This window comes from Mytilus edulis, chromosome 4 (genome assembly GCF_963676685.1).
Source record: "Mytilus edulis chromosome 4, xbMytEdul2.2, whole genome shotgun sequence".
NCBI lineage: Eukaryota > Metazoa > Mollusca > Bivalvia > Mytilida > Mytilidae > Mytilus > Mytilus edulis.
The window spans coordinates 99,147,838-99,172,043 of record NC_092347.1 but is presented as its reverse complement, the minus strand read 5'-3'; the positions used below and the strand labels follow the sequence as shown (position 1 = coordinate 99,172,043).

Sequence of the window (24,206 nt, the reverse complement as noted above, 5' to 3'; positions counted from 1 at the left end):
TTTTGGTTAAAATCAAAAATAAAACTTGAACAATTATACACCCTATACATTTCAGAATTAAACAATTATACACCCTATACATTTCAGAATTAAACAATTATACACCCTATACATTTCAGAATTAAACAATTATACACCCTATACTTTTCAGAATTAAACAATTATACACCCTATACATTTCAGAATTAAACAATTATACACCCTATACATTTCAGAATTAAACAAAGTGGAAAGTTTAATAAATATTTTTTAAATAACAAAATTTAAGCATCTTTACATTTACATTTTTGTTTAACGTCCTTCTTAAAAGATGGTAGAAATATTAAAGGACTCGGGATACGGACCTCGTATACTGGGATCCTATTCCTGATATAAATAAATCTCGTATCCTGCAAATATGATAATATTCCAAGTATAAATAAATCTTTGTTTTATTGGTATGGTACACATAAATCGTCTCATGGAAACCTGCAGTTTTGATTAAAAAAAAATGATAACCTGCAGTTATTATTAAAAAAATATGTTAACCTTTCACAATTCATTTTATGATACTCTTTGTCGTTCGCCTTTCATCAATGATGAATTTCTACAAAAAATAAAACCAGGGATTAGAAAAAAACCAACCTTTTTAAAACTCTGTTTGAACACTCGGGGTAGTAGTCCCTTTGAAATATCCACTGTTGATGTATCAGCATCATGAGCTCTTTGTATATATGGAATTTCGACATCTCTTTTTCGACATTTCAAGTTTCTAGACATATCCTTGATGGAATGTTCGCTTTGTAAATGTAAACGTTTTCGTTTTTCCTTGTTATTCTTGGGTTGTGATATATAATACTTTAAATTTCATAAATTCCAACAAAATCCAGTCATGTCAAGTTTCTTTCAACTATCTTATTTCATATACTCAATTTAGGCTCATGTTTTTTAAGTAATAATATCTTTAACGAAAAAGAAATTTTTTTTACCCTAATTTTCTAATTTGTCAATTAGTTTATTTTTAGATATCTTAATTAGATAAAAATGAGTAATTGTCTTCACTAATTAATTGTTGGCATTATTTAATCAAGCACACCGTCAACTCAACTTCAAAGACTGACACCTGTAATTTAACTATAAACACAATAAAAACGAAAACACATTGAATACGTTACGTTTACTTGTCAATTGTATAGTTATATAACCTTTCGTCACAAAGATTATATATTTAAAAAGGTTTTGTCTGGCCATTACAAATAACCAATTTAATAGAGATTTAGAGAAGTATTATTTTCGTGTTTTGCCTTGTTAAGAATGGATGTTTTAAAATTAGGAAGCGTTATTTTATTTGTTTATTTCTGTACTTGCAACTTGGGTAAGTGATTTTGTACATGTTAAAATGAAAAATAACAAACAAAAGAAAAACAAAAAAAAAACCACATAAAAACAAAATATACACACTCTTTATAAAGCTCGCACATTGTATGTAAGTGATTTTTTACATGTTAAAAATACAAAAATACAAAAAAAAAAAAAAAACCCCAATAAACAAACATTCATTCAATCATTCATCTCGTTCTTTAATTCCCCATAAATGAGATTAAATATGTGTATCTTTATTACATAGAAATGAACATACATGTTATTTAGGATTATTCATATCTTTATCATTAATTTATTTTTATGAGTTAATTTTATATAATTTATTTCTATTCATCTATCGCCAGTTTTACACCTTGATATTCTCTTTTGTATATATTTCTCAAGTTCCTATTGATTTTACGATTTTTTTTACAATATATTGACAGGTTTCTGTAAGATTATTAACGACAAAACTGATGAATCATCCGGCAGTTCAGATTCTTTCGGTAAGTCAGACATATTTAGTTTTCTAAGAAAAGAAAGATATTCACAAAGGTTAAAGATCGTTAAACATTTTGAAATACAAAATAATACATATATTTGAATATTTCATGCATGTTTAAGACGTGTGAACCGTTGAACATGAACCCTCTAAACAGATTTCAATATATACCATAGTAGATGCGAGTCAATTTAAAAGTTGGGTCTAGTTGGACAATTCATATTGACGAGTTGATGGAAAAGTGTGGATAATTGTTTGAAATTGTTAATCGAGTTGGAAAAACAGAGTTGTTTTGAATTTTCATAAATAATTAAATGCTTCCTTTGTATTTATGATTTCGTATTTTAGATGAAGAACTGTTAGAAAAAAAGCGAAAGTTACCACAGGGATATTCGAACTAATAAACCAAACACAATTTGACAATGCCCGCATTGTAGAAGTAATGTCTTGCTCCTTTATAATTTCATTAGTCGTTTATAAAAAGTACGTCCCGCTTTGAAAGAATGAAGATATATAACGTTGTTTCTTCACGTGTACTCTACAGGTTCCCAATCCAGGTAGGATAATTTAACAGCGATGAAGATGTATAACATTGTTTTTTCACGTGTACTCTACAGGTTCCCAATCCAAGTTACATATTTTAACAGCGATGAAGATATATAACATTGTTTCTTTACATGTACTTTACAGGTTCTCTACCCGGGTTAGATAATTTAACAGAGATGAAGATATATAACATTATTTCTTCACATGTACTTTACAGGTTCCCAATCCAGGTTAGATAATTTAACAGCGGACCTGTTAGCTGATTATGGCCCTAATGTCCGACCAGTCTGTCCTGGAAAAGAAACAGTTCCAGTTACTGTTGATATGGCAGTTAGACAGCTCATAACACTGGTTAGTACTAAACTTTGTAAAGATAAGCGTAGTGGAAAATTTTACACTTGTATGGTCTTTAAACGACACTGGGACTGCTTCAAACGCAATACCATGTCCAATAATTGCAGATTTATTTAAACATTGTTTTACAGTTTACATTTACATATTGGAAACAAATTGTCTAAGCAACAGCTTTTAATTCAAAATTGATATGAAACAGCAATTAAATGTTCTTTATAATATCTTCTATCATTGACCACAATCTTATATTAACCCGAATAATTGAGCCCTCCATGTAAGCGATCCCTTTTACTTGTGGGCCAGATGCAGCGGAATATAATTCTAAGTTATGTGAGTTAATCTTATAACACTTTAATCGTAGTTACTGTAAGTCCTCGGGCCAAACTTTGTAAAATAGTGAAATTCCTTCGATAATGCGAATACTTTATTTCTTACGGGAATCAGATTAAGTTGTAAAACTAGTTCACTTTAAATAGTGTGATACGGAATCTCAAGCTATCTCATATCATAATTATTGTTTCCCTTTCATTTTGCAGAACGAACCAGAACAGACAGTACAGTTTAACGTATGGATGCGATTGGTTAGTATATTTCTTACTATTGTAATTCATTTATTAGTTAGAATTATTTACATTTATTTCACCGTCTATATTAAAGGATGACTAAAGGATGTAAGTAATTAAGAATGCCGAGTTAAGAGAAACTATGCCAACACAATAGGTAGCTAGATGTACAAGGCAAAAAATGAAAAAGTAAGAAGATAAAAGTTTCCTATGATATTTTCTAAGACAAAAGCTATGTTTTAAGATATGTTCCAAGATAAAATCTTCTTATACAAGTTCCGAGATGATAGTTTACAACATTAATAAGAAACTTTTCCATCCAGGTAAACTCAAGTTTTTCCATTGGCATCGACTAATCTCCCCTCACTTTACGAATCGACTAAGCTTTAAATCTCCATCAGGGAATTTATATAAAAAAAGACATGCTTTAAAAATAGTGTTTCTCTCCACCTGGAGAGGGGGGGGGGGGGGGGGGTGGTGTATGTATCATTTGATTTATTTTTTATGATATTTGTAATTTTTCTGAATACCCTTTCACCTGTTAACATGTTGAACTTCGACCCCGGATTCAACCGGGATTATTTCCTAGTATAAAATTAATTCTGAGATAAAAATGATTTTCTATATGTTCTGAAATAAAAATGATTTTCTATATGTTCTGAGATTAAAGTTTCCTAAGATATGGTCTAAGATCTGTTCTACGATAAAAGTGTCCGAAGAAATGTTGGAAGAAAAGCATCCTGGAAAATGTTCTTCAATACACTCAAGTGACGTGATTAAATATTTGTCTATCCCCATTTAGAAACAGTCCAGCGATGATGATTGTAATACGGTTTATATTTTTTAGGTGAATTATTACAATCATATTGTTTGCTTATGCTTCGTCTTTGACATGTCGTTTGACCATCACAAGACTGTTTTGTAATACGGTTTAGGAGAATTATGACAGTCATATCTTTTGCTTATGTTTCGTCTTTGACATGTCGTTGGACCATCAGAAGACTGTTTTGTAATACGGTTTAGGAGAATTATTACAGTCATATTGTTTGCTTATGTTTCGTCTTTGACATGTCGTTAGACCATCACAAGACTGTTTTGTAATACGGTTTAGGAGAATTATGACAGTCATATCTTTTGCTTATGTTTCGTCTTTGACATGTCGTTGGACCATCACAAGACTGTTTTGTAATACGGTTTAGGAGAATTATTACAATCATATTGTTTGCTTAGGTTTCGTCTTTGACATGTCGTTGGACCATCACAAGACTGTTTTGTAATACGGGTTAAGAGAATTATTACAATCATATTGTTTGCTTAGGTTTCGTCTTTGACATGTCGTTGGACCATCACAAGACTGTTTTGTAATACGGTTTAGGAGAATTATTACAATCATATTGTTTGCTTATGTTTCGTCTTTGACATGCCGTTGGACCATCACAAGACTGTTTTGTAATACGGTTTAGAATTATTACAGTCATATCTTTTGCTTATGTTTCGTCTTTGATATGTTGTTGGACCATCACAACTGTTTTGTAATACGGTTTAGGAGAATTATTACAGTCATAACTTTTGCTTATGTTTCGTCTTTGACATGTCGTTGGACCATCACAAGACTGTTTTGTAATACGGTTTAAGATAATTATTACAGTCATAACCTTTGCTTATGCTTCGTCTTTGACATGTCGTTGGACCATCACACGACTGTTTTGTTGACATGATCTCAGAAGTATTTTAAACAAATATATTAATATGAGTGAGACACTTATGGGGATTGCTATTATTTTTATAGGCCTGGGTAGACTGTCATCTGAAGTGGAACCCTGACGATTATAACGGAACAAAGTCTATAGTATTACCCATAGATCTCATCTGGAAACCGGATATTACACTTTATGAAAGGTAATACATATAATATGTTAATAGAAATAATGAATCTAAATGTTTTTTTTTTCTATAAAAAGACTATGAAAATTTAATCATCATTCACCGGAGAACACAAAAATATAGACAAGTAATTTTTCTCGAAAATCTCGGTAAACAATCATGCAATTTGTGCTTTTTGTTGAGTTTGTGAATTGTACGTATGCAATGCTTTTTGTTGAGTTTGTGGATTGTACGTATACAATCAATGTAAATAACCCATCCAAACAAACCAAACAAAGCTTGTGAAGTGTACGTATACAGTCAATGTAAATAACCCATCCAAACAAACCAAACAAAGTTTGCAAATTGGAATTGGTGGGAATATTTACTAATCATCGTAGCTCATGCAGACAGGGAATCACTACTATTATCATGGAAAAATTTAAAATAAAAAAAATACTGAACTCCGAGGAAAATTCAAAACGATAAGTCTCGTATCAAATGGCAAAATCAAAAGCTCAAACACACCAAACGAATGGATAACAAGATGAAAGTGTTTCAGCTATTATTTAAGAGTCAATATAAGGTACAGGAAATGCCATATATGAGAAAACTTTATTTAAGACTAAGCTCTCAATACCCGACTCTCCTGCTATATAAATCAAAAGCAACATCCATAAAAGAAACAAAAACCAAGCAACTAGCTATTATATATCACGACAACAAAGAAAGCTGAAGCAAACAATGTAATTACAATTTAGCATTATTTTATATGCTCATGAAAAAAGAAAATTGCATTGTTCGGTAACGAGTCATATTCACTGATAGAAAGAAAGGATATTAAACATTTATATTTAAAACAGATACTGTTTATGTGAATTCATTGATATGGATATCTTATGATACAAATGCGTAGAAATAACTTCTTATTGTATCGTGATTGGTATAGACTAAGTTATCCATTTGTTTTGCAGTATTTCGGAGGAATTCTACGGTTTTGAGAAGTTCAGAGCTCATATCTACCCCGATGGCTATGTTACTTACAACTTTCCCTCCAAAATAGAAGCATTATGTCCAGTTTCGGTGGCCAAATTTCCTTACGATAGCCAAATATGTTCTCTGATGTTCGGTTCATGGTCATACAACGGGTTTGAACTTGATGTCTCTACAAAACTTGGTGCAGGAGATCTTTCCTCGGTGAAGGAGAATGTAGAATGGATCATTAAAGACATACCAGCCATCAGACACGAACTATATTACGGTTGTTGTCCGGAACCGTATCCTGATGTTACATTTTATATCAATCTAAAGAGGAAACCAAACTATTACGTCACAAATATACTGATACCCTCCTTACTGGTAACATTGGTAGCAGGGCTAGGATTTTTCCTACCAGCTGACTCTGGAGAGAAAGTGGGTTTAGAATTGACCGTGATGTTAGCAATGTCTGTATTCCAGTTATTGATAGCAGACCATTTACCCCCATCTGCTGACGAAACACCTTGGATATGTAAGTATTTAAGCTACACTCCTAGAACTTCAAATCCTTTTGACTTTTCAAAAGCTTGCCTACTGTCAATAAATTATATTTCATTTCGAAGATCGGCCTATTAACTAGTACACCAATTAAAAAGATAGAATAAACATCAGTATATGCAATTCCAACGAAAAATAGCATTAGCACCAAGCACAAACGTTTTAGTACTTTAAACAGGTTTAAACGACGCCTCTTTATAGACCCCATTATCTTTAAATTGTGCGATGTTACCTTCTTCTGCTTTTTTGTCCTTTTTAATATAATTTTTATATATATTTCTTTTTTTTGTATTTAAGATAAGAACAATGAAAATTTCATTTTTTTTTCATATTCTTTTTTTTTCCAGCCTCCTTTTTCAGTTTTACGATGATATTATCTGGTGGATCGTCGTGTTGGCAAGTGTTGGTATTGAACTTACATCATCGAGGGGATAGACATATGCCACATTGGTTAAAATTCTATGTATTGAAACTGCTTGGTAGACTAACATGGATAGATGTTCCGAGAGTAAAACCAGATTACGTAAAACAATCTTCACCGAAATGTGTAAGTATCCTTTTATCTTTTATTGTTTGTTTATGTTCAGTGACCAATATTACAAAACCATTTAAAGGGTTATATCCCATTATCCCATTTCTGCGTAAGCGAAACTATTGAATTATCTATATTGTACACTGCTATAAGATTTAAACAAGTTTTTACTTTCATATTTCTATATTCTTACATATTCTCATCTGAGATTTGTCTCGACTGCGAGAAAATAATATCAGTCTTTTTTGTCCATAGACATTTCTAAACTTGTCTTCATCAGCTAAAAAAGTTCAATGGTAAGTAGCAAAAGTGAAAACAAAACTGTTACCAATAAAATTGAGAATGGAAATGGGGAATGTGTCAAAGAGACAACAACCCGCCCAAATAAAAAACAACAGCAGAGGGTCACCAACAGGTCTTCAATGTAGCGAGAAATACCCGCACCCGGAGGCGTCCTTCAGCTGGCCCCTAAACAAATATATACTAGTCCAGTGATAATGAACACCATACTAATTTCCAAATTGTACACAAGAAACTAAAATTAAAATAATACAAGACTAACAAAGGCCAGAGGCTCCTGACTTGGGACAGGCGCAAAAATGCGGCGGGGTTAAACATGTTTGTGAGATCTCAACCCTCCCCCTTTACCTCTAACCAATGTAGTAAAGTAAACGCATAACAATACGCACATTAAAATTCAGTTCAAGAGAAATCCGAGTCTGATGTCAGAAGAATGTATTTTTATTAAAGTGAATAGTACACTTTTTTGGAGTTGACGAGGGAACATATGGTTCGTCTGCAGCTCTAAACAATCAAATTGTTATTGATAAAAGTACAAACTTCAACGACAAACAAAGCCGACCGACAAAGCTGCAAACAGTTCGCCACATACACGGCAGACAAAGCTACGTATACGGTAGATAAAATTTCGTAATGACACACAAAAAAGAAACAACAGGTTTTGAACACAAACGACAAAGCTACGCACACTACAGACAAAGATACACACTACAGGCAAAGATACGCACACGGCAGACAAAACTACGAAGACGACAAACACAGTGCGTACATGACAAATAAAGCCATATACACGACAAAACGGTGTTCACGGCAGACAAAGCTACGTACATGTCAGACAGAACAACGTAGACGGCAGACAAAGCTGTGCATACGGCAGACAAATCTGTGAACACAGCAGACAAAGCTACATGTACATACACGACAGACAAAGCTGCGCACACGGCAAACAAAACTGAGTACACGACAGACACATCAGCGTTTATGACAGTCAAAGATGCAGAACTTTATAACGATAAATTATATAAATCTTCATTTTTTTCTTTGAAGGATAAATCATTGGCCAAAATATTCAACATCCTGGACAGGAATAGAAAATATAAGGAGGAAGAACTGGGAAACACGTCATCTATAAGCCTATCGGAACCGGAAGCAGAGATTGCAGAAAACTCAGAACTATGGATCAGTCTCGCCTTAATGGTAGACAGAATCGGGATGATGGTGTTCTTTTTATCTTTAAGCATTGGATGTGGTTATATCTTTAATAGAATTCAGTCAGTTGAATGAGTCTTTATCTTTAAGCATTGGATGTGGTTACATCTTTCATAGGATTCAGTCTGTTGCATGACTTAATTTTTATCTTTAAGGATTGGATGTGGTTATATTTTTAATAGAATTCAGTCAGTTGAATGACTTTTTTATCTTTAACCATTGGATGTGGTTATATTTTTAATAAATTTCAGTCAGTTGAATGACTTTTTTTTTTATCTTTAAGCATTGGATGTGGTTATATTTTTAATAGATTTCAGTCTGTTTAATGACTTTTTTTTATCTTTAAGCATTGGATGTGGTTATATCTATAGAATAGAACAGAATAGAATTCTGTCTGTTGAATGATTCTTTATCACGTCAAGTGATAGGTTATTGGCGGAGTAAATCATTGTTTTCCTTTATACTGTCGTGATGGTTTTTGAGGAAATAAATGTACTTCATGCTATTGTGATGTTACTAAAAAGATGTACTATAGTCTTTCTTGTTTGATTCTTTGACTGTTTAAATTGTTATATTAAATATTTTAACTTACTTTGTTCGTTTTTAGTGATGACATCTGTTTCATATCAGAGGTAGTTTGAAATTCAATGATTCAAAGGTCTCGTTGTCTATTTAATAGATCAACATTTTTATATTAATTTTCATGATTGTTTGAAATTAAGTCCCAAAATCGTTCAATACATGACATGTTTCGACTGTTAATTATATTCTCATCTGAAGTCAAACTTAAGATTAATTCACATAAACTATATAAGCTAAGTCACGCACGTAGGATTACATCATTTAATTAAAAAATATCATAAACTTCTAAATTATAAAAATAAAAGATGTATACTTACATGGTAACATCGGAAGCTTCCGACGTGTCGAAATAGCTTCTAACACGAATCTGTCCTAGCATCAGCATTTTAGTTTTTATTTTAAATTATACTATTTAGATTTAAATCAAATTGTATCAAATGAGATGCGCAATAACCATTGGAAGGAATTATTATACACTTTAAGAAAATAATTTCAAAGGGCATGATTACAAGGGCTGAATTACGACTTTTTTTTTTTTTTATTAAATATTTGTTTAACCAAACATCCAAACTTTACTTACAAATGTATATTTGTCCCTTGAAGATGAGTGTACTGAGATCCATATTGTTTTTAAGGTTAAAGTATAAGAGAAGGATCATACTTTTATTAATCAACTTAAACTTGAGTGACCTTCATTCTATATCCTACATCACACATCCAGTATCATGGTTTACAAACCGGACAAAGTCACTTGTTGAGCAGGAGACGTCTTCTTATTTTGAGGTTACTAGGTCAAAGAAAAGTCCACATGAATTTTAATAGTTTTCGATTTGTGGGAAATAAGGTTTTAGATAATACTTGTTATCATACATCCATAGTATCGCCGTTAATGCATTGAATGACTTTTATCGTGAACGGCTGAACGGGTGTCAGAGTGGAGCAGAAATTGCATAAACTTATCTGTAGCTTTATTGTTGTGCACATTTGCCACTTTTAATCGCCTAAGTTTCTAAAGAAAGTGCGGACATATTATTTATGGGAATGTATGCCTATAACTAATAATTAATTGTTCATTAAATTGCACAACGGGGTTATATAGATGTCAATATGTCTTTCCGCCGTCACCTATCATCTGAACAAAAAATTATTCCTTAACTTGAAAAATTTCTTTCCCGTCGAAGAAAGTTGATATTTTCTTCGTTTGTGTTTTGAAAACACAGCTAGTTGTGTGTACTCCAACACTAGACGGAATAAATAAAGGGAAGACAGAAGGAAGTAGTCGGCATACAATACGAACAAAATGTTTTCCTGTTTGAATGGTTTTACACTAGTAATTTTGGGGGCCCTTTAAAGCTTGCTGTTCGGTGTGAGCAAAGGCGCGTATTGAAGACCGTACTTTGACCTATAATGGTTTTTCTTTTACAAATTTTGACTTGGATGGAGAGTGGTCTCATTGGCACTCATACCACATCTTCTTATATCTATGTAATTTGAGTAGCGCTGACTTTTCCTAATTTATTGTTTGGCATCAAAAGTTCCGATTGTCCCATACTATGTTATGTGTAAAAAGTTCTAGTTGTCCCACATTTATGTTATGAAAAGTTCTGATTATCCCACATTGTTTGATGTTATAAAAGTTTTGATTAAGAATCGTTTGTTTAGAGACATTTATTATTTAAAATTATATATTGCTGAAACATACAAATAGTTTGAAATCAATATTTGATAGGTAAATACAAATTATTTAATGAATCATCAGTTAAAACGCATTTTAATTAAATAAACCATATCTATATTGATATATATGATGATCTGTATTTGTTTATTTTTTGAAATTTTTTATAAATTAAGAATCAAAAACATGTTATTTTTAATTTCAATAATTGTTTTATTCTTATATTTGTACATGGGAGTTATCACGCCATATCTACTAGTTACTACATCAATATACTGTACTGATTTAATTGTATCTCTTGTTCGGGACAGATCCCTCTGCATGGACAACAACAGGCAGTAGTAAACGATCTATAGCCTATAATAGTATAGGAACCAAGATCAATTCATCAAGCACCTGCAAATAGACTTTTTGTTGCATATTTCTCTCAAGTGTATGTTAAAGCATACCTATGACATACATACATTTCTTACACGTATGCAATACAATAATACTTAAGATCGATAAGCTAATTAAGGTTAACTAAAAATATCAGAAATATATTGAAATTAGATTATATGTCTCAACAAATCTAAAAGTAGAATGTTTTAACTGTGAATAATATGTATGAAAATTTAAAAAAAGTAGTAAAAATATGGGTTTAAAATCCATAGATTGATTAACCGCGGTTGTGTAAGATATCAATTTACTATGATGAATTGAAAAGACAATAATATAGTATGCTTTAAAGTTGCATGTTTATCAGTAATAATGCATTATATATATACATTTAAAATACATCTGTAATTATTTTATGACAACAATAATCCCGGATAAGTAGTTCGATTGCAGAATTTGATTTTTATGCTCCGGATAACGGGTCTCTCATACTTATATATATGTTAGACCTATATGCTGAGTATGCGTTAAAACACTGATGGTACAGGATTGAGTGTTAAGCATAGAAAAAATAATCCAATGAAGTATGGGGAAATACGGAACAGTGCTATTTCTATTGATGGAATTCTATATTTTTGGTAAGATATTATAGGTTTATGATTTTTTTTAACTATATGTATTCTACCGTTTATAAAGTAATTGTCTTATTGTCCAGTAAACCATTCTACTTCATTTGGACAAAATTAAAAATTACACTGGTCATTAGGCCCAATAATACACATCACTTAACTGTACAAATTTGTTTTTACTGGACTTTGCCCAATGTCCAGCACCATTGGAATGACTGCAAAACGGTCTATAATAGATATCACCACCTAGAAAACTACAGAGTGAGCAGCATGAATTCCACAAAAAAAACCGGCCCACTTAGTCGTATGTGATTTTGTGTGAAATCGACTTCTGATACATTACTGTTTTATGTAAATATTTGCTTGAGTCGTCAAAACCTAGAGAGAATTTTTGAAAGCAAAAATTTAATTTAATTGTTCTAGCCGAGTGTAGTAATATAGATTTGAGTGAAAGTGATGATTAAAATGCTGATTTTTTTGTCCAGTTATAAACCTGCTATTACTAGTTTGTAAGAGAATTAAACATTTTTAAAACAGACTGAGTCATTACCACTAGTGAAGGGCTATATCATGTAAATAGGTTGTTTGTAGCATACTTTGTAAGCCGTTCAAGGTGAAGCTAGTAAATAGATTGTACTGAACCGCAGGGCAGAATGAGCATTATCAAATATTTTTTCAACTAATTATAATGAGATTCATTGTTATTACATGTTGTGTATAAGAGGAAAAGTTCATCTTTATTTGTATTTGACATTCCAACACTTACGCTTGGTAAACTGCTTAGTGTGAACAGTTCATCTACAGTGATCACTGCTAACTAGTCATTGTAATTTCAAACTCCGCTCATGACGTTTTGTGTTCGACTCCAATATCAATTGACAAAGGACTGCCAGTTGTTAATCCTTTTAATACCACACCTCCCTCTCCAATAAAAAAAACCCTGGTCGCTACGAAGTACGTTTTAAAGCATTTTCTGGAATTCAGAATTAGATCTTGAAAGATGAAAATAAAGAATATGACTGGAAACTTTAAATTACTCGATCACCTTATTTGATATGAAAATTTGATAATGCGTTTCTTTCTTAATCCTCTGATTTTCACGTCGGTAAAAGAGTAAAAAAAAACAAAAAAAAACTAACTCAATGGTTAACAAATTGCATAAGGCTAGTCTTGTTAAAAAAATAAATTACTTGCTCATTTCCTTAGTCCCACCATGCTAAAACAGTATACAAATAAGGAGATGTGGTATGATATGTGTGCCATATATCAACCAAAGTTCAAATGAAGTGGATGTAAGCAATGCTAGGTAACCGTAATGCCTTCAACAATGAGAAAACCCATACCGCATAGTCCGCTTTAAAAGAACCTGACATGAACAAAATACGAAAGAATTCAATGGAGAAAACTATTGCCTCCCTAATGCAGAGCAAAACTTTTTTTCGAAAAACAAATACGACAGACATGAACCAATGGCAGCCAATTTACTACAGGCTCCTAAATTGTAACAGGCATATAATCATTTTATCATTGCACAATGCCGTGTTTTTCTCCGACTGTTATTCATGTCTTTACATGCAATTCATCGAATTTGTGATTCAAACCGATCGATATTTTAGTCTTAGAAACATGAGTTTTAGGCGCCAACCCTTCCCTTAACATGGACCAGTGGTGTATACAACTATGTTAAAACCAGTCGAAAAGGTCTTACCTCATCGAATCTATACAAAACAGAAAACAATCTACACAAAACACAGACCAAAATTGCAGGGAATATATACACCCGTCATAAAAAAAAAACCCACAAAGTACAGACCTGAAAGTGCTCGCTGTTATTAAAATGTATAACATGTACTATCGGTATCGTCGCACTTATCAACTATAATTTACCTCTTTCGAAACCCTTTATATTATTGCATAACAACTACTATAGATTTTAACATATTGTAGGATCAGGCAAGATAATAAAGGACAACACTGGCGACGATTCTAAAGGAACTTTTACTTATGGTAAGCACATGCAAAGTAACGTAACGGAACAAGCTCGCAGTAGAATAAGAAGTATGTTTCAATCTATTTTCATATAGATTTTTCCTATTCTTAGTTCAAGAAGGTTCTTGAAGCTCTGTTAAATTAATTTTCTACATTTATAATTTTCATATTTAAATTTGACTAATAATATAATCCTATATGCCATACTTTTACATTGAAGTCGACTATTAGGGTCACTTGAAAAAAAAGTTTTACAACAAAACAGACGTTCTTATAAAATAGAAAATAACAGGCCAGAGCCCACAGCAGAAACAAGGTAAAACGTCATTGTCAAATGAAAATCCGAGGCACACAACACTTTTTCTGTAATATCTTGCATTGAGAGTAATAGAAATGTGTAAAAAAAGATATTAGAAATTTCAAATTTGATTTGTCAAATTAACAAAATAGTTAAACTTTTTGAAAACTTAAAAACAGAAAATTAATATTAACCATTATTTTTTCTATTAGGTTCATCATCGGTACTAAACAACCTTTCAACTTCACTACTGACAAATTACGGAGCAGAAGTCCGACCCTTGTGCCCGGGCTATGAGAGAGTTAATGTGACTGTGGATATTGCTATTCGTCAACTTATATCGCTTGTAGGTATATTTTTTATGAATTCAACAATTTAAAAAATATTGTGTCAATCATTGTCAGAGATAACCTGAGTTTTGTTTTTTCCAAATTGATATGCAAGGCCCGAAGGAAACTTGGTGCATCTAAGCAATCGCTACAACAGTGTAACCTAATAATCTGACAGTAAATAAAATCATCATAGATACCAGGAATAAAATTTTATATTTACGCCAGACGCGCGTTTCGTCTACAAAAGACTCACCAGTGACGCTCGAATCAAAAATGTTTAAAAGGCCAAATAAATTACGAAGTTGAAGTCATTTTAATAAGCCATATGATAATAATGATTTCTGTTTGTAAAAAGCAATGAAAAGTTATTTTGTTACATTGTTTCATATCATGCGAGAAGTCTCCACCAAACATTAATTTTCGCCCTCATGATTTATAAGCAGTGAACACACAATTTATATTTGTAACACAAGACATCATAATGATTCGTTATTTATTTGAAAGAGAACACATACGCAAATAATAACAAGAACGTTACGGCTAGTGATTCAGTTGGCAAATAATCAGATCATAGCACTAATTGAGCAATATGGAAACATTTTCAAGAAGTAATTTCAGATCAGCCAAGATTCAACAAAATTAAAACGTTTCGTTTGCCATATGAGTTGTCTGTATTAGTTATGATTTTCAATATTTTTTAGGATGAACCAGAGCAACTTATACACTTCAACATGTGGATGCGACTGGTGAGTTCATACATGTTATTTCCCCCTCACTTCGTTCTATGAATGATTATTAAATGTAAACTATTAAATATGAATGACGACGAAAAGGAATACATACGTATTATTTCAGTATATTTTTGTTAAGTACTTGATAATTTTAATTTCTGTCATGTTCCTAGGGATGGATAGACTGCAATCTTAGATGGAATCCTGATGACTTTAACGGCACAGATTCCATAGTGCTACCCATAGGTCTTATATGGAAACCTGATGTTACCCTTTATGAAAGGTAAATACAGAGTCTTACCAATAGGTCTGATATGAAAACCTGATTTTACCCTTTATGAGAGGTAAATATATTATGCAACCCTTATACCTTATATGGAAACCTGATTTTACCCTTTATGAAAGTTAAATACATTATGTTACTCGTAGAACTTATTTGGAAACCTCATGTTACCCTTTATAAAAGGTAAATGTGAAGAGTGATTGTTTATTGTGTACATACAATTAAGTTATCAATTAGCAAATCTCTTTATTCGTAGTTTTGTATAGAATAGAACTCAGACTGATGTCCAATACCAATTAAAGTAGATTAAAAGTACTATAGTGCATAGGTACAAAATGACAATCATTGGATTGGAAACATTAAATTGAGCAGGCTATACACATCGCCTGTGTAACTAATAATGAATTCATCATCCGGTATGCGATATTTAACTTCAAATAACAAGGTAAAACTATCGTGACATATAATAACGATTTTGTCTCACATTTGCTCTTCCTTTCTTTTATAATTTGCTTATCATAAAAGATGTCTATGATTTGAAAATACGTGTTTATATCGTGTTCTACAATAACTGTTAGTTTCTGAGTTGCTTATCTTTTTCTCTTTTTACCACGGCATTGTCAGCTTGTTTTCAAATTTGACTATCCCTTTGGTATCTGTTTCACTTTAATATCGGTGCTTTGTAATTATCGTTTTTAAGGTAGTTGTTTCATGTGCATTGCATCGATCTTTTAGCTATTTGCAACTGATATTTAAACTTTGTTCATATGGATGTTGTTACACCACTGACCTAGGTTAGGAGAGGGTTGAGCGCTCGAAAAGATGTTTAATTCCGCTAAATTTATGTGTCTGTCCCACGTTAGGATCATGTATTTGAGTGATTGTCGCTTATTCATGTTGGTTATATCTGGTTTTAGTAAAAACAACACTGAGCTCCAAGGAAAATTCAAAACGAGTATTGTATTGTTATTAATTAAGCCGTTTGTTTTTCTCATTAGAATTGTTTTACATTTAATATGAAGGTTTAAAGAATTTAAGCTTATAGATGATTACTAGTCTAAAACTGTACATTCCAATCTCAAATTAACATGAAGTATTTATTTGTTTTTGCATGAACATGTATATTGTTTTGTAGCATTTCGGCGGAGTTTTATGGATTCAAAGACTACAGGGCTCTCATTTATTCAGATGGTTATGTCGCCTATAACTTTCCAACCAAAATCGAAGCTTTGTGTCCTATTGACGTTGCTAAATTCCCTTTTGACAGTCAAGTTTGCGAGTTAATGTTTGGATCATGGTCATATAATGGTTTACAACTTGATATTCGATCTAAGAACGTTGAGGGCGATTTATCTTCCATGAAAGAACATGTTGAATGGATAGTTGAAAAAACAGCAAACGTAAGACACGAAGTATATTACGGTTGCTGTCCGGAACCCTTTATAGATGTGACTTTTTATATTCACTTGAAACGAAAACCAGCTTATTACATAACAAATATAATAGTGCCATCGTTTTTAATCACAATGGTGGCATCGTTTGGGTTTTTACTACCTGTTGATTCCGGCGAGAAGGTTGGATTAGAATTAACAGTTATGTTGGCGATGTCTGTGTTTCAATTGCTTGTTGCTGACAAGTTGCCACCATCAGCTGATTCCACCCCATGGATTGGTTAGTAATAATAAACTTTATATCACTGAAAATCCGTCAGTCTTACCGATATAAAATAGTATGAACCGTTGTCATAAAATTGAGAATGGAAATTGAGAAATATGTCAGAGAGACAGCTACTCGACCAAATAGCAGATAACAACATAAGGCCACCAATTGGTATTCAACGCATCGAGAAAATCCCGGACCGAAGGTTGTCCTCATCTGGTACCTAAATAAAAAGGAAAAAGGTGTACTACATTTTATGTAGTTCAGTGAAAATTGATGTCATACTAAACTCCGAAATATATAAATGAAATCTTAACACAATTGGTATACTTTATTTCATGTTGTAGATGGACATATTTTCCTTATTCTTCTGTTTTTTTTAAGGTAATCATTTCAAGTTATATTTGCTAGAAGTCTTGCTAGCCGAAATTAACCTTGATTATATAACAAAAGACCACATTAACTTGTACAAACGCGGAAAGCGAAAGAAGACAATTTAAACGAATGCAATTAGAGCCGCAAAACTCAATCATATATGATTGTCTTAACACAGACATACTTAGTAGTGTCGAAATTTGTATGAGACAAAAATCCAAGACAATATACACCAACACATGTTTGAGAACTCCACATCTAAAAAAGAATTGATGGAGAAAGCTAGAGTGTCCGGAGAGAACCATCGACCTTCAAAAAAAACCTTGAAATAATGGAATTTGATACGACTGTCATACAAGTGAGAGGTTAAGCGATATAAAACCAGGCTCAATCCACCATTTTCTACATTTGAAAACGCCTGTTTCAAGTCAGGAATATGACAGTTGTTGTCCATTCGTTTGATGTGTTGACCATTTGATTTTGCCATTTGATTCTGGACTTTCCGCTTTGAATTTCCCTCGGAGTTCAGTATTTTTGTAATTTTACTTTTTATTCAGTTATTATTATGTCGAACGAATCTTCCGCGTGCGAGGTTAAAACTCAGCCTCAGTGCTGACAGGCTGGATGAAATACTTAGAACACTCGAACACAAAATGACACTATATAAATTTTAGGCAACATGAAACAAGAGATGTTAAAGGACCATAAATCTACTAGGAAGATATAGATCAAGGTACGAAACACTGTAAAAGGACCGCAATCGGAGGCGTCGACATGCCAAATGTTAAATGTACTACAAAATATCTCTCTGATATAAATGAATCGTATGATACTAGTCAAATGTTTTTTTTTATTTCAGCCATGTTTTTTAGCTTTACTCTAATTTTAAGTGGTGGATCATCATTATGGCAAGTTATGGTTTTAAATATTCACCACAGGGGAGATAGAACGATGTCACGATTTACAAAATGTTACCTTTTAAAACCACTTGCATATATCACGTGCGTAAAGCTACCAAGACTACAAAACAACAGATATAAAACATCTCAGAATGAGGTAATACAACTTTATAATGACTCTTGAATGTAATTCTGTCTCGGTATAGTACTTGTTTTACATCTACTTCTGTAGTATTTCACTTTATTTGTGATGAGGATTCTGATTTTAAATTATTCAAACATTGATTTGAAAAAGTTTTTAGTATTTAAATACACATAAAAAATAAATATAGACATGCTAGAGAAAGCAATAAAACGGGCCCGGACACAAATATATAAAAATATAACATGAACGGTCAACATACTGTTTTTAAAAATGAACAGAGGTATATAGTATATTGATTATAAATTTTATATCGCCTCGATACCCAAAAGATGTGAGGTATATTTACGGTGAAATCTTTTCGTGTTCTTTGATAATTTATAATAAATGAATACGTTATAAAAAACAATTTGAACAAACGAAATATTCGTTTGACCAAAAAGGTCAATTTTCGAAATTTTCCATCTAGGTAGAACATTTGACCGTTGCAGACGACTCAAATTTTTCCATTGCAGTTACCAACCCTCAATTTAAGAATCAACTAAGCTTGATGAAGTATTTATACTAAATCATTAAATCTCCATCAGGGAATTTATATTAAAAACATGCTTTAAAAATAGGGTTTCTTTCCACTTCCGTGAATGTATTATTTATTTTATTATATGAAATTTGTATCATAGAAAAGTAATTTACGAAACGAACTGTATTTATTTTGACAAAAAATACACGGGCTAAAAACAATGAAAGTGAACTTGAACCTATATTAGGCAATTGATTAAATGACACAAATTCGACCAATTGCAACTGTGTACGCAGTGCCCTATTATTTAATTATCTTATTTTTAAAGGACAAAATCATTTCCAAGCTGTTTAACACTTTGAACGAAAGAAGAATGTCAAATGAGAAAGAAGTGGAGATTTCAACATCATCAGAAAGTGAGAAGGAGGAGGTCGATTCAGATCTATGGATACACTATGCTTTAGTTTTAGACAGACTAGGATTTGTAGTATTTTTATTTTCATTGGTCACGGGATGTGCCTATATATTTATTGGAATTATTTACAATTGACACATTTGCTAATATTAATTGATAGGGATGATGTAACTACTCAAGACATTTTTGGTAAATTTGTTAACATTTTTTGTGTGTTAAGGAGCAATTGTAATTTTTTTTTTTAAATTTCCAATCATTACTGTAATACTCTAACAATGTGGTGACTAAAGATGTTGACTTGATGTATATATATATAATCAAATAACATAAACAAAAATTTAATATATTGATTTCTGTATAAATGGTGACTTATATTGATGCTATGATTCAGAATATGTGATTTATAAGCAACAACTAATGGGCATTATACATTTAAAGCATTTCCATGCTAATCAATTAAATTAAGAGATCGTTGTTTTTTTATGTATCTGAGTGTGGTGTTTTATGTTAATGCTCCATTTTTTTCATGGTTAATCTGAATTTATATAAATTTACCAAAACATTTACAGTTTTATAGGACCAAATTAAAGTATAAATGAAATTATTCATACATCTCTGGTTAAAGACCAAGTTTATTGACGCGTTCAACCCTTAAATCAAGCTTCCAAAAGATGCTCTCTGTTAGTTGCACTCTATAAGTTAGTTAGCAACGGAGAAATAAACAAAAATCCAAAATTATAGAATGAACGATATGCTCCACGATGGCTAAAAACAAAGACGAGATAGTACACAAAGCACTACACAGGAAACACCTAAGATACATGTAACATCACAAAACAAACCAACTGAAAAACAAAAACAACAAAAAATTAAAAAAGAACAAAACAACAGAAAATGATTTTCCTTTGGAAAGATGCAAAGATCTTACTCATAAGATTCTCCTAGAGTTCTTGTAAACAGTATTAAAAAAAAACATTTCAAGGTAATTCTTTAAAAGCCCATAAATACACATTATATGTTACATTGTAATATGTGTCACTGACCTCCTATAGACCCATAGAGGGTTAGTTAGGTTCGTAGTGGATGAGGCTGAAATATTCTATGAATTATACAACGGAAGCAAATGCAATATACAGTTAGTATAAAAACTTAGCTTTTAGCCACATAAATTTTACTACCTTTTTTTCTTGATTTTTTACACATTAAGTTTTTGCGTTTGTCATATATATGTTATCAGAATCTTCTAGAGATAAGATTTCCAGTAGTTAAAATGGTAAAATATGATTTCTTTTTGGTGTATCCATGTTACTAATCGGCATTTATTTGCTTTCAAATATGCAAAAAAGGTGTGAAAATTTCGCTTATTTCCTCAAAATGAGGTCAAAAGTAGAACTTCGATCCCTTTGAGTGAAACCTTTTCTTAAACTGTTTACTTATCGCTATCAAGAAAGTAGTTTGTCAAGTGACAAATTACATTGTTGTCGGCTGTCTAAAATGAATTTTATTGCACAATAACTTTCCAATTTGAAAAATCTAGCAAGGCAAAAATGTAAGACCACACTCCTTACGTTGTATTGCTACACACTCCTCTACGATCTATATACAAATTTAATAACACACGGGACTTTTCCTGTAAAGTTTTGTATAGAAATAAACGCATTATAGGATATTTAAAAAAATGAACTTGATGCATGTCTATAATTTAATTGAACTGCAGCGTTTATCAAATTTTGTACATGCTGCAACCTCAAAGAAATTGATATTCATTTTACCAGAATTATTGCTTTGTTTTAACATATGGAAAAATGAAAACATGTGTAAATGTCGGCGGAACAGCAATCCACGACAAAAGATATCTGGAGGCCTACACACAGCCTTTACTGTGAACAATAAACAGTTATATATAAATGGTTACATGTCTTTAAAAAATATTTGATCCACTTTTAAATTATTTTTCGTGTTAACATAATAATTTACAAAAAACCGAAAATATATCAAACATTAAACAATGAACAATTGGCTCTGGATTTGGGACGGCACTTAAGGTTTATTACCCCTTCTATAGCCATTTTTGTACGAACTTTTCAAACTTCAATTGTATCAAAACTAAAGATATAATGATAAATAATGATAGGCCATTGTGTACATATACCAAGGGGAAACTTGATGCAAAGCATTATTATTTACTGTTTCATTTCATTTTAGAAAAAAGAGTACTTTGTGACAAATAAACCAATATTTTAATAGAAAAACCAAATTTGAGAGTACAAGGATAAAGGCTGTGGATTTTCTATAAAATTTCCACATGTTTAGCATTGAATCAACACAAGGGTACATAAACATTAAAGAATGTGGCGGGGTTAAATATGTTTGTGAGCGCTCAAAGCCTCAAACCATAACATAGGACAGGGGTATACCAGTACAAGAACAAACTGTTGAAAGTTGTTGAAAAAGGCTTTATTTGTTTTTTTTGAAAAACTAGGGATTTTGTAATCCCTGGAATCGATTACCTTAGCCTTATTTGACAATACATTTTTGGAATTTAGGGTCCTCAATGCTCCTTTGTTCTTGTTTGGCTTTATAACTATTTTGATCTGAGCGTCACGGATGAGTCTTATGAAGACGAAACGCGCGTCTGGCGTATTAAATTGTAATCCTGGTACCTTTGATTACTATTAACTCATCAGATGGGTACAAATTGAAATTCATCCAACAAAAACACAAAGCGGACATGAACGGTAACTTAAACATCATAAAACAAAAAGACACTAATAACTGATTTTAGAGTACTCGCACTTACTGTCAGCTAGTTCAAAGCCAATAACAACTAATGAATGTTTCTAACTTTTAATACACTTTCACTATGATCTTACTATAATGATTTAGATACAGGAGTAATCAGTATCAGAATAAAGGTTGATTTATCATCAATTATAATAAAGTAAAACAGAAAACCTTAAAATTTCGTGTTTCAATTTTTGAAAATAGAAAAATTGTTTTTCAGGAATATGAGAAACGTTTTACTTCATTTATGTTATAAAATGGCAATGAATTTCTATTTATTGACTGTCATTTTTGCTAAGTGTAAATCGAACAAAGTATCGCCATTGTTATTAAGGTAAATTTATTACCAACAATAAAAAAGTCCACATGTCATCAACTTTACTAAAGACCAACGTATCATCCGTGTTGATTGACCCATCATATCACATTTCATGATACAAGTCAACGTACAATCCACTTGAAAGCTAATTTCTACGTATTCTTTAGTAGAGGATAATATGTTTACTGGTATGTGCATCCGTCCGTCCGTTAGCCTGTCTCGTATCAGTTCACAATTTAGTATTGGTCTGAAATAAACTCATTCTGATTTAAACATTGTGGTCACATCAAAGTGAAAACTATGTCAAATAACGATTTTGACACTGATTTGACAGTTTACTGAACATACATATTTAATTAAAAGTTTTCTGATTTGCAACAATGACACTTTTTATTTTGATATGGCCGATTGTAAGGTTAAGTGTTTGATAAGTTAAGTGTTTGATTGAGGTATTTTACTACGAAGTTGAAACAATATGCAGATGGTCATTATTTATAGTAATGGAGTGTACTAATGCATAAATATGTGATGATAGCTTTTGTGTTGTAGATTTTGTGCGAGTTCGTTTGAGTTGGAGAAACAATGTTGACAAAAATAACTTCAAGTAGAAGCCCTTATCCTCACAAAACAAAAAAAGTCGACTATATCAATCGAGAAATATGTTTTATTTTGAAACCTATGTTTTTATTAGAATTGTCAAACTGATAATCAAATATAAAGTCATTACGCTCCTGTACAATGTGATTGTGGTAGTTTCTCAATCTAATTAAAAACCGATCTCTCATCGCTCCTGTTTCTGATATGTCGCGTGGGAGATCTAACGAAACCGGCTTTGAGGTCACATGTGAGTGAACTAAAAGTTATGAATTTATAAAGATATGCAAATGATTTAACGACCTATTAATAAGCCAATCAAAAAAGTTTATGAATTATTTTGACTGACGATTTTGTCGTAAATAAAATGAGTTACATCCCTTTGCCTTACGTTAAACTTCCAAGATCGTGGAAGACTCAATTTCATTGGTCGAAAAAGACACACCTACGAGGTCACTCACATGTGACCTCAAAGCGGGTTTCGTTAGATCTCCCACGCGACATATCAGAAACAGGAGCGATGAGAGATCGGTTTTTAATTAGATTGGTAGTTTCTAAACTTCCAATGCACACATGAACCCCCAATATATTTCTCCATATGGTATGCAACATATTGACTTTCGCCGTATAGAAAAACATAGTAATGGCCTTTTCAAAATTCATTTCCTTTTTAAATAAATGGCAATTACAATGTTGTAACAAGGTATTTCAGTATAGATTTTTTAATTAAGAGTCATATAATTCTCCTAAAACATGTTGACCTTTGATTTGAAATAATTAATGGGATATTGAATATAAGTAGATGATAATAAGGTCGATTATATACGCCTGATTATTGACACCTAAAAAGGTTTTG

At 31.9% G+C, this 24,206-nt stretch overlaps 2 protein-coding genes across 2 annotated transcripts; both read left to right on the top strand.

Annotated features, from left to right (window-relative positions):
• Nucleotides 1-1,266: 1,266 nt before the first annotated feature.
• Nucleotides 1,267-9,337, top strand: LOC139521246 (neuronal acetylcholine receptor subunit alpha-10-like). Its single transcript, XM_071314707.1, has 8 exons — nt 1,267-1,354; nt 1,788-1,847; nt 2,607-2,740; nt 3,280-3,324; nt 5,096-5,205; nt 6,144-6,679; nt 7,053-7,252; nt 8,585-9,337. The coding sequence occupies exons 1-8, from the start codon at nt 1,294-1,296 to the stop codon at nt 8,819-8,821; spliced, it is 1,383 nt and encodes a 460-aa protein (XP_071170808.1). The 5' UTR covers nt 1,267-1,293; the 3' UTR covers nt 8,822-9,337.
• Nucleotides 9,338-11,826: 2,489 nt separating this feature from the next.
• Nucleotides 11,827-19,995, top strand: LOC139518594 (neuronal acetylcholine receptor subunit alpha-10-like). Its single transcript, XM_071310071.1, has 8 exons — nt 11,827-12,019; nt 13,958-14,017; nt 14,510-14,643; nt 15,331-15,375; nt 15,534-15,643; nt 16,779-17,314; nt 18,537-18,733; nt 19,567-19,995. Exons 1-8 carry the CDS (start codon nt 11,968-11,970, stop codon nt 19,786-19,788), a joined length of 1,356 nt encoding a protein of 451 aa, XP_071166172.1. The 5' UTR covers nt 11,827-11,967; the 3' UTR covers nt 19,789-19,995.
• The last annotated feature ends 4,211 nt before the right edge of the window (nt 19,996-24,206 follow it).

Coding starts and splice junctions, on each gene's coding strand:
- LOC139521246 (XM_071314707.1), top strand. CDS start 1,294: ATGGATGTTTTAAAATTAGGAAGCGTTATTTTATTTGTTTATTTCTGT. Junction 1,355..1,787: donor TTTCTGTACTTGCAACTTGG/GTAAGTGATTTT, acceptor ATATATTGACAG/GTTTCTGTAAGATTATTAAC. Junction 7,253..8,584: donor AACAATCTTCACCGAAATGT/GTAAGTATCCTT, acceptor TTTTCTTTGAAG/GATAAATCATTGGCCAAAAT.
- LOC139518594 (XM_071310071.1), top strand. CDS start 11,968: ATGGGGAAATACGGAACAGTGCTATTTCTATTGATGGAATTCTATATT. Junction 15,644..16,778: donor GATGTTACCCTTTATGAAAG/GTAAATACAGAG, acceptor ATTGTTTTGTAG/CATTTCGGCGGAGTTTTATG. Junction 18,734..19,566: donor ATAAAACATCTCAGAATGAG/GTAATACAACTT, acceptor TTATTTTTAAAG/GACAAAATCATTTCCAAGCT.